Source organism: Vigna unguiculata, chromosome 3 (assembly GCF_004118075.2).
Source record: "Vigna unguiculata cultivar IT97K-499-35 chromosome 3, ASM411807v1, whole genome shotgun sequence".
Classification (NCBI taxonomy): domain Eukaryota; kingdom Viridiplantae; phylum Streptophyta; class Magnoliopsida; order Fabales; family Fabaceae; genus Vigna; species Vigna unguiculata.
The window spans coordinates 9,475,964-9,488,955 of NC_040281.1; the positions used below are offsets into that span (position 1 = coordinate 9,475,964).

At 26.2% G+C, this 12,992-nt stretch overlaps 1 protein-coding gene across 1 annotated transcript; it reads right to left on the minus strand.

Moving 5' to 3' along the window:
* Positions 1-2,024: 2,024 nt before the first annotated feature.
* On the minus strand, positions 2,025-5,833 carry LOC114178863 (putative E3 ubiquitin-protein ligase RING1b). The gene is made up of 9 exons (XM_028064987.1): positions 5,716-5,833; positions 5,579-5,627; positions 4,833-4,888; positions 3,479-3,560; positions 3,268-3,388; positions 3,150-3,185; positions 2,710-3,048; positions 2,275-2,631; positions 2,025-2,160 (listed from the first exon to the last, which is right to left on the minus strand). Exons 1-9 carry the CDS (start codon positions 5,831-5,833, stop codon positions 2,143-2,145), a joined length of 1,176 nt encoding a protein of 391 aa, XP_027920788.1. The 3' UTR covers positions 2,025-2,142.
* Positions 5,834-12,992: the final 7,159 nt, after the last annotated feature.

Below are 12,992 nucleotides of genomic sequence, written 5' to 3' on the forward strand. Positions count from 1 at the left end.
AGACCATGAGTAATGTATTAATAAGTTTTTTTTTTCTCTTTTATGATAATAAATATTAAATTTATTGCAACATTAAATTTAATACATATATAAAGAAACTTGCATAGACCCATAAATAATTAGAGTTTGATATCTTTTCACACATTATTAAAAACTATCAAACATTTTTATTAAAACAACCTCAATCTCATAATAAATTGCATTACTTTTAATAGTAGTATATGTGTAAATTTATTACAATAATCAATGCAGCAATAATATTATCAAATATATTTAATAAAATATTTATTACAACAACAAAATATTAATTGTTTTTGACTCGTTACTTTACAACTTTCTTTTATTCATTAATTGTATTGTATTGATATTTTTTAAAATAAAACTATATCGCAACAATAATATTATCAAATATATTCTATGATACATATATACGATGCATGTATCAGATACAACACGTATATGATACATTGATACTTTTATTTTTTAAAATAATAGGATACGATACATGATGAATACGTGATTTATGAGTATCGAAAAGTGTATAATAATTATTAAAAACATAATAAATATATAACTTTTATGTGTGAATCCAAAATAAAACTATATTAACTAAAATTGTCAACATAAAAAATATAAATTATTGTCATCATAAAAGTACCACTACAATAAAACTCTTAACAAATAACTAATTTTAGTAACAAAAAATATGTTAGAGATCAATTTCCTACTTAGAGACTAATTATTTTAGTAGTCAAAAACTTAATAAATAATGTTAATGACTAATTTAGAAACCGATTATTTTAGTAGTCAAAACTTGGTAGTTAATGTTAGTGACCAATTTAGAAATTAATTCATAATAGAAACTATTTTAATTATCAATTTAGAGACCAATTATATTTTTTTAGAACTATTTTAGTTCACAATAATTTTAGTTTTTAAATTGGTCACTATATATTAATTAATTATTTTGTCATTAAAATTTGTCACTATTCAAAAATTTTCTTATAGTGTACTACGACTTTAACAATTAGATATTTCATTAATAAGTATCGATAAAATATTCTAAAATATCGGATACGGATACGTGTCGGACACGACTACATGACCCAAGTTGTCAGTACATCACAGAATAAATTTAATATGATATTTATTACAACAACAAAATATTAATTGTTTTTGACTCGTTACTTTACAACTTTCTTTTATTCATTAATTGCGTTGTATTGATTTTTTTTTAAATAAAATTATAAATTTCTAAATATCTGTGTATTTGTTGACTAAATCTCTAATGATACCCATTTTTTATAAGACCATCTGATCGGTTATATTTGCTTGTATAAGAATGAAAAACACGTCAAGTAATAGTTGATCTTAGATTAACAACATCAACGGGAAAAAACTTGGAAGCATAAAAAAATCGATAAAGGGTGAGTTATTAAATTGGATTTTTCTCTAGCAAATATGCATATTTTTAAAACACGTCTTAAACAATTCCATTCACATAATGAAAAAGTCTTAAAACTTATTTATCCTTACTTTATTTTATTGATAAATTATCCGTAAAACAATATTATAAATATCTCTTATGTTGCGTCGACTTTGTTATTTTTAATTTGGGCACTTAAACTTTATTTATATATTTAACAAACTTTGTTATTTTATTGATATATTTTAATTTATTTATATATTTTGTTAGCATGTTAATAAGTTAGATCCATGTATTATTGATCAACTTCAAAACCACATTTTTTTTTTTGGTAAGAACCCATTTTCTTCTACTGAATAAAATATGTTATTGACTATTTATTCTCTATTCTTATTATAAGAAACTGAAATTCAGTAAAAAAAAAAAAGCTTTTTTTTTCAAAAAAATCATATGGAGGAAGAAATAAAGAAAAAGAAATGAAATGGGCAAAAATAAAATCAGATAAACATATTCTCTTGCCATCAAGAGAATGTGAGTAAAGAAGTTGGCAATATCATTAAACACATTTCATAAATCAACCAAAACTAAAAACCAAAATATGTCGTATATCCTTCAACAAAAGGACACAAAATTTAACTCCATACATAAATGACATACTCCATGACCGTCTATGATAAATGACCCGTTCTAAGTTCTTCTTTGTCTGTTGGAGCATCTTATCCACTTCTTTTATCCTATGACAAAAACAACATCATGTCAGCCTCATTGATAAATATGTATATTATATTAAATTTCATTCAATTATTAAACAGTATAGTTTAATTTAAAACAGATAACGAATTACTTACAGCTGCATTAGTAGTATCACCAAATAGAGTAATCAATTCTGAAGGAATATGTCCTTCTTTCATTTTTATGTACCCAAGCATAACACTTTTTAGTGTTTTGAAATTTTCTTCAACTATAGCTAGCTTCTCCTTTAAACTACTTACTTCTTCCTTCAGTTTAGGGTTGGCAGCTGAATCAAAATTTGAGAAACTCTCACTTAATTTTGTAGTGGATTGAAACGTAACGTTATGAACACTTCCTAATCCCACAGATTGTACACCTCCAACATCATCATTCTCCTCCTCAATATGAGCATAATCATTGGTTAATATTTCTAAACTGCTCATATTTTTACTTATTTCTTGTTTTGTCCTTTCCTGTAAATTAAAAGAAATGTTTCATCAATGTGTTTCAAGTTCTTCAACCATACAAAGAAATGATATTTACTTAAATACCTGGTGACTGAGTAGGGTGTTGCTCTGGTGAAGATTTGCAGATGAAGTTATTTCTCTATCCACATCGATTGTAGCAGATTCCTGTGGAATTTGTGTTTCTCCTTCATCTTTTCTTGTCCCGTTTTCTGTCTTCTCATCACTATCATTCAAAGCCTCATTTTCAATGGATACCTGAACTTGATCACCTGCATTATTTTTCAGCTTTCTGCGATCCCTCTTCACATCTTTACCTTTAGACTTCCTCATCCTGTCAAAAGCTACAGCTATTGCCCTTGCCTTCTCTGTTCTATCCGATGCTTCTGTTTCACATGGAACATTCTCCACACTTGAAGCCTCCATCTTCTCACAAAAGATAAACATTTTAATCATTAATATTATTACAAGCCAATTCCTCAAGTATTAACTGCAAACAATTAGAAAATGTGTGAGTACAGTGGAACCTCTTTATCATGATCCTCAACAAAACCCAATGCCTCCTGAAACAGAAAACCAAGTCCATGAAGTTTGTTATATACAGAAACAGTTTTATCAATCCAAGATGCAACATCTCCACCTTACCTGTTCCTCGTATTTATCAATATCTGGCACAAGAGCAGCAATTAATTTATCAAAATTTGGATCTTCTCTCAATGAGCGTCGACTAGGAACATGCACACGGCAAATAGGGCATTCATTGATACTGTAGTGAAACAAGTTCGAATTTGTTAGAAGAGGTACACCACAACCCAACTAAATCTATGAGATAAATAGCACAGGTTGCAGTACCAACCCTAGGCGCATGGATTTTTCGATGCATTCTTTGCAGAATCGATGAAGGCATTCCGTCACTGTTCTCGTATTTCGGATGATTCCTACACATATAATGAAATAAATTATCTTTTACTATATCACTTTATAATTAGGAAAGCAAATAAAAAATGCTTAAGATGATGCATTTGAATCGTCTTTGTCATAAAAAATTCATCCATGCAGACACTAACAAAATCTTTACTGAGATATGCATTAAAAGTTGTCATCTATATATTTACTGAGATAGATTCATTTTCAAAACTTAACTAAAAATATGTCATCAAGATTATTAGATACAAGCTAAAATTCCAGGAAAGAAAAACAATAATTCTGAAGCTATTTCATATATGCTTGAAAAAGTGGCATATGCAAAAGAAACAAAAAATTGTTACCAGAGTTGTGAAAATGGGTCGTCTGACCCGATTTGATCCGACCCATCACGAATTGGTCATTTAATAAGTAAACATAACTCGATTCACTTATAAATGAGTCAAAAAATTTAAAATAAAATTGACAAAAAATATGATTTTCTTTAGTAGTGTATTAATATAAGAAATTTGAAAAAAATTTGACTTTTTCATGATGACTGAAACTATATAATAGAACATTTGCAAACCAATGTGTTTGTTTCAAAGAAAAATCCTAGAAGGAAAATTGGTTACACTATTGTTATATGTGGATGACATATTGACAAAGGAGAGAATACATTTAACAATTCACATGTTCAAAATTAGGATAAATAGTTACATATATATTATTGAATTTTACTTCATTTTTGAATTATAAATGTTAAACCTATGGAATTTATAAAATCACATAAAAGAAAGAAAAAAAAACAACAATAATTACAAATAAATACAAAGAATGTTGTAAGAATTTTTATGCAATTGCGATTAAATAGGTGTATTATTAACACCATAATTTAGTAATGAAATTGATTTGTTTTTCCAAAATTATTTATATGAGAATTTCATTTACCCAACCCACGTCAGGTGATAAGTGCATTATAATAACGCCAGGCAATTCTCATTCTGGACTAGGCAATAACTATACGTAACACGTAAAATCTTTACTAAAATCTAATGAAATTTTAACGACACATAATAAAGGGAGCTTACGAATGCAGATTTTTGAGTTGATTATCTTTCTATTGCTAACATTAATGATTATCCTACCAAGTAAAAAGCATTAGAACTAATTGTTTTCTTACCTTGCTAAACAAAACTTTCATCAAAGTTATCATATTCATAATTAGAGTAAGTATACCATATTTGTGGAACAACAAAATTTTTTGGCAAAGAATAAAAAAAACAGGGATGAGTTAAATTACATACCCAGGCAGATAGCACACTTCAATTCCTTGAAATCTGACAAATCTATAGTTATATATCTGTAAATAAACACCCATACAATAACATTAGCAAACAATAATATCTAATCTTCTATTAATGATAAATTCTCAGTCCTTGCCCTAGGAAGAAGAGGCACATGGTAATTTCTTATGGAATACCTAAGTTACTTTTTTGCTAGAATATAATATAAAAATTCAATGTTCAAGTTCCTGATTTGTCTCTTCATGTTTATGGATCCACCACTGTACATAAATATGAACTCGTGCTAAAGTTAACGAAGCTAATCATCTCAGCAAGAACTCAATCAACCATCCAAAACCAGAAAAGCACAACACAGCGCATGGATCGTTAAATATATGCGACGAAACCATGGCCAAACTCAAATACCACTGAAAGGCAGAAAAAAAAAATGATGGCAAAAAATGAATCACACACTGAGGCAGAATCAAATCAACATGGAAATTCAAGCAGCAGATAGAGCGACCAAAAGGACCACATTAGTCGCGAAGTAACCAATTAATAAAGAGCCTTAGAAAAGCACAAGAGAATGAGAATGGATGCATCACTTGTAAATGAGCAGAAACTACATCAACATTATCGAAATCCGACAATTAAACCATAGAATAGACATGAAACTAATCACACCCGGCAGAAAAATCGATAAGCAAACCAGAAAAGGAAAATCGCAAAGTAAGAAAAGCATATACGGATGAATTAGTTTAACGTACTCGTCCTCGCTCTCGTCCTCGTCTTCGTCTCCCATCGAAGAATCTGATTCTGGAGAAAACACAGAAACAAGAAAAGAAAATGAAGATTACATACAATGAGTCATTACAATTCAGATTAAAATGGAGGAAGCAGTTACGAAAATCCAAAACACAGATATTCAGAGGAAAATTCCATATACCAACTCCTTCTGCGTGTTGCACGTCTTCACGGGGTTGCTCGTGGCCGTTTCGAGGACGACGCTCAGCTGCAGACATTATTTTGTCTCCGACAAAAACCTACGAACGAAATGAAAGCTTAAAACGATTCGCAACTAGCAGTGCCACGATGAGAAACAAGTACTAAGTTGGTGCAGTGAGAGTTTAGTAACGCTTTCACAGACAGAGAAACAGAAAGTGCCAAGGTGCTACGTATGTAAAATGTTTTTCTGTTGATACTAAAACCCATTTTTAAAAGTATTTTAGTTATTAAAAAAATTAATTTTTAGATTTTATAAGAAAAATTGAAGATATGAAAATTTATAGAGTGTAAAAATAATAATACATATACATTATTGTGAGAGTGACTTGTACCTAGATGTTATTGTTGTAGCCAACAAGAACATGCCACATGTAAGATGTCAGAGACATTTACGTATTTTAGATGAATATATTGTGAAAGACAATATGTTTAATTTATTTCTTTTAAAGTTATACTGTACATATTATTTTAAATATTTTGGTACCATTTTTGTTCTTATATAAAAGTCAAATCTACCTTCTAATTAATGTTTAATTTAATTGTTGAAAAAGAAGTTTCAAAATAAATTAATCTTTCTTCATTTGACAGTGTTTTATATATTTTTTATTCTTAAAATAAGGGTGTTATAACAGTTGTAATATGTATGATGCTGTAATTAAGATATCTTAAACATTCATTTAATGTAATATTTATTATGGTATAATTAAACAGTATAATATTATAAATAATATAAAAAACGTTTGGACAGTCATTAAAAATAATTAATAAACATTGAATTTTGAAAAAAATTATTAATTAAGATATTAAATGAATTCTGACTTATTAATCATTGATATAATTTTACTTTAATGTCCATAAGTAATATATAACAATTGATAATTTATCTGATGAAAAAAAATTAAAAAAAATTAAATAATTAAATTATTTTAACTTTCTTCTATCGTTTCTCCTTCTATTTTAATTGTTTCTCTTTTGTTTTAATACGGTTAAAAAGTAAAATATAATTAAATATAAAAAATATTTAATTAACAAAGAAAGCAACAACGAAAATAAAAAAAAAAAGTAATCATTCTGTATATCAATTATCAAATAACAAAATTATAAACATCTAAAATTATTTTATTATTTAATTTTTTTTCTAACTTTTTTTTGTTTACATCAAATAAATTATCAATTATAACTTATGAATATTTTTGTCCTCTAAATAAAGTAAATTTTTATGAATAATTATTGAGGTCAAAATTCATTTATCAAATTCAATTATAGTTGCATAACACTTATGAATTAATATTTTTAATTAGTGAAGTTAATATGTTTTAAATTTTAATATAAATATAATAGAATCATTGATTATTAGTTATACCTTAAATAATGTATTCCGGTTAGCATTAAGGTTGCAAAACTTTGTTTACAATTAAGAGGGCACTTGTTAGCATTATGGGTCCTGCTAACCAATGTTAGCTCTAATTAAGAATAATTAATAACATTACAAGGAAATTTCTAAATAGTATTCAATTTTTAGTGACAAATAATTATTATTATTTATAGTAATCAATTTATAAAACCAAAAATTATTGGTTATTAAAATAGTCACTATTATGAATAAAAAAATTATAATTAGTCCCTAAATTGATCTCTAAAATTAGTTATCATGGTTTTGGCTACCAAAGAAAATTGGTCATTAAAAATTAATTACCTAAATTCTGACTATCAAAATGAATTAGTTTATAAATTAATCTATAATTAATTAATGATCAATTATGACCTTTTATTTATAATAGTAACTATTTTATTAATCAATAATTTTTAATTTTGTAAATTAGTATCTAAATTGGTCACTATAGGAATAAACTATTTTTTGTTTCTAAAATTGATTTTTAATTGAGAATTTTCTTGTAGTGTAAACATTGAATTTTGTAAAATTTTGCACTTAAGATATTAAAATATTAATTAAGATAGAAAATAAATGAAAAATATTATGAATTGAGATAAGTATATTCTTTTTAAGTATTTAATTCAATTGTGTAATATATTTATTATGTAAAATAAATAAGACAATTTCATGTTGTATTCACTTTTTCATTACTAATTTACGTTTAATATTGTACCTTGCAGTTTTCAATAATTTGGTTAAAACTAGTAGTTTTCAATAACTTTATATTATAAGTTCTTTTGGCAAAATTATCAATAGCCGATATATATATATATATATATATATATATATATATATATATATATATATATATATATATATAAGTGTAATTGATAAATTTTAGTGTGATAGAGGATATTTTAGTTTATATAAATTTTAGTTTTTACTGATAAATTTTATCTTTTCTATATAATTTATTTCAATTCTATTTATTTTACTTATTCTACTTATTTTCATATTATAACCTACAAAATATTTCTATTTAAATTTAAAATAAAGTAATAATAATATATTTATAAATAGAACAAGTATATTTAAAATAAAATAAAGATAGACTTAAAATACATCATATATAATATGAAAAAATTAATTAAAAATAATAAAATTTATTTATCTACCTGCATTGTATTATTTCAATTTTAATTTGAGTCTTGCTATAATACATTGTAATTAGTATTTTTAATATTGTTAACATCTATAACATGCCATTTTAATAGTATAAAACTAATAAAATAAAACATTTCATAATAATATTCAAAGATAAATTAATAAAATAAAAAATGTATTAATACTATTATTCAAAAGTTCAGACTATACAAATACACCATTTATACAACAATATCAAACCTACAAACATATTCATTTACTGAACATACTAATCACTCATAAATCCCCTATAATCTTACAACTCTGACTATAAACTTCTCATCCTTCATAGGTGTCTCTAAATATGCATCTTTATCTGCTCCTACCATAAATCATCACAAAAGAAGAAAACAGCACAAGACCACAAAAAGCAAGGGTAAACTAAGAGTTATCCTAAGACCACTTAAACCATATCAATCATAAGTCATCCATGGACAAACTACAATAATTCACATAATTGCACACAAACAGTTGACACTAAACTCAATTATCTGGATACAGACATTTTGAAATCACTAGAGTCTTGCACTTGTGGTAGCCTCTACTGCTTTGCAGAGCCATTGAAACCTTATCACATACAAGGTTAATTCATCATTATCTAAGCCATTATCTTGTCATAGACTAGGACCTCCTCCTACTCTCACCTCATGATCCATTCTAGTATATTTGAGTGTGAATGATCATTAGAGTTTCATAATGTCACCTTACTTGAGTCCATAGTCTAATGCATACACTAAAATAACACCACCATGAAATCTTCCCATGAGACCCATAGAATTACGTCAAACACATACAATGCTTGTATATATTAACAAATCCATTATCATCACAGTTTCACAACAATGCTTTCATAATCATATACATCCATAATCATATTTACATATTCACATATCAATAACTTCATCTCAATCAATTACAATCTCAAACATATACATACATAAAGTACATCAAAATGGAAGACCATTTTTCTAACCACAAACTTCAAAACAAAAATCTCACACGGTCAAAGTGAAGAATGACGTGTCTAGGATCGGCTGTCAAAATTCTAGCTCGATCTGACCGTTAACTAAGCAAGAATCATCACTTTATCAAGAGGATGTAGTGCTGAAAAATAGGGTGGCGCCCGACATTAGAAAAGTGGTGCCCGACACTAGAAAAGTGGTGTTTGACGCTACAACCCCTTGAACCCTCTGACTTGCTAGCGCCTGACAATCCAGAAGTGGCGCTCGAGGACACCAAGTCAGTGGCCACTATCATAGTGGTGCCAAACAGCAGTACAACATCACTCGATGGTGATCAGAACAACAATCTGGTGAAAAATTGCACCTGAGTAATTGACTAATTAAGTACCTTTCTTTCAGTGTTTTTTATTACAAATGGTTTACAGAATTCGTGACAACACCCAATTCCTCAAAATATATATTTAAGTTTTTCCCTAAATCAAGACCAAGCACAACCAAATAACAAGCAACTCAAGATAATTTTCATCAAATTCAACATATAACATCACATTCATTACTAAGATGATAAAATCACACTAAAATTCAATAGAAAACCTAGCTTCCCTTACCTGACATAATTGCCAAACACTCAAAAAGTCCTAACTAACTTCAAACTTTTGAAAGTTCTATCTCAACCTATCAATAATGGAAAGACTATTGAACTAAACCAATAAAACAATAGTTAGCAAAGAGTGAAACTAAAGCTGCTAGAAGCACATGCAAGCCCAAAGAGACCACATGTATTGCCCAAATCATAATAGATGTCGAAGGGAGATGAAATTTCAACTTACCCAAAAGGAGATTTCATTCGGTTAGACTTGAAGAGGCTCCATGGCGATTGTAACCCCAGCTCTAATTAAGGAGACAATAGAATGTAAGTGAACAAGAAAAGATAGAAGATGAAGATGGGGAGAAAGGATTCATATTTAGAAAAAAAAACTTTTGAGCTTTTGTTTTGATTTACTGTGTTTGAGTTTTTTAAAAATAAACAAGCTTATATTTTTTCTTTTAAAGGGTTTTACATTGTCGAGATTCTTTTTTTTTCTTGATCTACAATTGTTTTTGTTAGTAGGGGAGTTGAACCCACAACTTCTTCCACCCTACCTTCTAAACCTCACCAAACCAACCTTATTTCTCCATATTGTTAGCAAGAGAGATCAAAGTCATGACATTCCCCTCCTTTCTTTTCCTTTTAACCACTAAACCACCTTATCACTCTTCATCGAGATTCCTTAATTTGACTATAATGTTTAGCAAGTTTTTTTTTTCTTATTAAAAATAGGTTAATTAGTACAATGTTGAAAATAAGACATGTTTTATTATGCATAAAAGATTAAAGAAAATAATGACATGCTTTATGAATAGATAAAATAAAATAAAATAATATTGTATACTCAAAAAAGAAAAAGAAAACTTAATAAATAATTAAATTGAATAAATAACCATATTATGTTATTCTTCTATTTAAAACAAAACGTAATATTACCATAAAGAAATAAATATTAATGTTATTTCATTCAACGAAGGTAAAGTCGATGTAAGCATATGTCACAATGCAAAATATGGGTACAATATGTAATACATATTTAATATTTAATAAAAATTATAAAAAATTAAAGCATATATAAATATTCACATTTTGTTACCTCCTAGAACTTAAAGAGTAAAATAAAGTGTAACGTAAATAAATAAAATTTCAACTAAATTCACTAAATATAAGTTAGTAAACAAATATAAAGAGTGCAGCTTCGAAGTTAAAAAAAGCAGATAATCTTAACTGGCCATTGTTGACCTAAAGAAGATATTTTTATGTATGTGTTTGATTTCGCTTATTTTGACGTAAAATTAATTTTTCATCATAGAATTATTGTATGTTTGATTTCAAAATCAATTTGAATATCAAAACGTTTAAAGATAAGCAACTAATTGTTGCTTATCCAAATAAATCAATTCAACTCAAAATTGATTTTCAGAAAATAACCAAACACATCTATCTCTATTTGTTTTAGTGGAAGGCTACATAACTTCTAATTGTTATTTTCACGCAAGTTTGGAAAAATTAAATATTTATCGCAAGAAAATGCAAAAACTAATGATTCAAAAGTATGTAATGACTATAATAAAAAGATTTAGTAAATTTTGAGATCATTACTGTGACATTCTTGAGATTATTCTTAATTCACAAATAAAATTAATTTAATTATTTTTCTTATTGTAAATGAGATAAAGAAAATACTTATGAAGTTTGGATTTCTCTGTTCAAAACACTAACTCCAATATTACATACGGATATAAGACTTCAATGATTTGATGTTTGATAGTTTAAAATTTGCATTTATATGATTTTGGGGAATATTTTATGTCTAAGATGATTTTGAAATTTAATTAGCCTATTTTAACTGTAAGACGCTTTCGATTTAGGTCATGTATCCGTGTCTCATACGTATTGTGTCCGATATTTTAGGATACTTTAACAATAATTACTAATAAAATATCTAATTTATAAAATCGTAGTACATTACAATACAATTTTTGAATATTAATAAATTTTAGTAACAAAAAATAATTAGTCATTATATAGTGACAAATTTGACAACTAAAATAGTTCTAAAAAATTATAACTGGTCTCTAAATTGATAATTACAATAGTTTCAATTATGAATTGATTTTTAAATTTGTCACTAACATTAGCTATCAGGTTTTAGTTACCATAATAAATTGTCTCAAATTAGAAAATTTGGATTCACACATTAACAATCGTATATTTATTATGTTTATAAGAATTATTGTAAAACTTTCAATATTCATATATCATGTATTTATCATTAATCTAATCGTATCCTACTATTTTAAAAATAAATATATCGACGTATCGGATACGTATCATATCTGATACACATATCTGATATGTGCGTAAGACGTATGTATTGGATACACCTTTAAAATAGTTTAGATTTTATTTGCATGCTATTTATAAATTGTGTTTATGTTTGGTGTTAATATAATATTTAAAATTATTATTTACAGTTATATATATATATATATATATATATATATATATATATATATATATATATATATATATATATATATATATATATTCATGTGTTTATTAACACATTTTAGGATTATTATATACATATTAATATGATATTTTTATCATAATTATTTTAATAATTTAAAATTTAGTTTCAACTTTCATGTTAGATAAAAAGTATATTGAAAAGAAAACAACGAATTATAAATTATTTTTTAAAATTGAGTCATCTTCTTGTACTTACCAACCCGTGATGGGTCTGGATTTGTTTTTAAAGCTAGCTAATAATACAAAGTAAATTTGTATTTGTACTATCTAATAATTTATTCTAAAAATATATATCTTATAAATTAAGTAATTTGATTTAAGTGTCTTATAATAATTAAACTGACACAAATAACATAATATAATTAAATTAAAATATTTAGTTTTTTAAATATCTAATATTAACATGAATTATCAAATTCTTAAAATAAAAATGAATGATGTATTAGAGATTTTAAACTTATTTAAATTTAATATACTTTTTGATTGTTTTAAATACTCTTTCTCACCCTCAA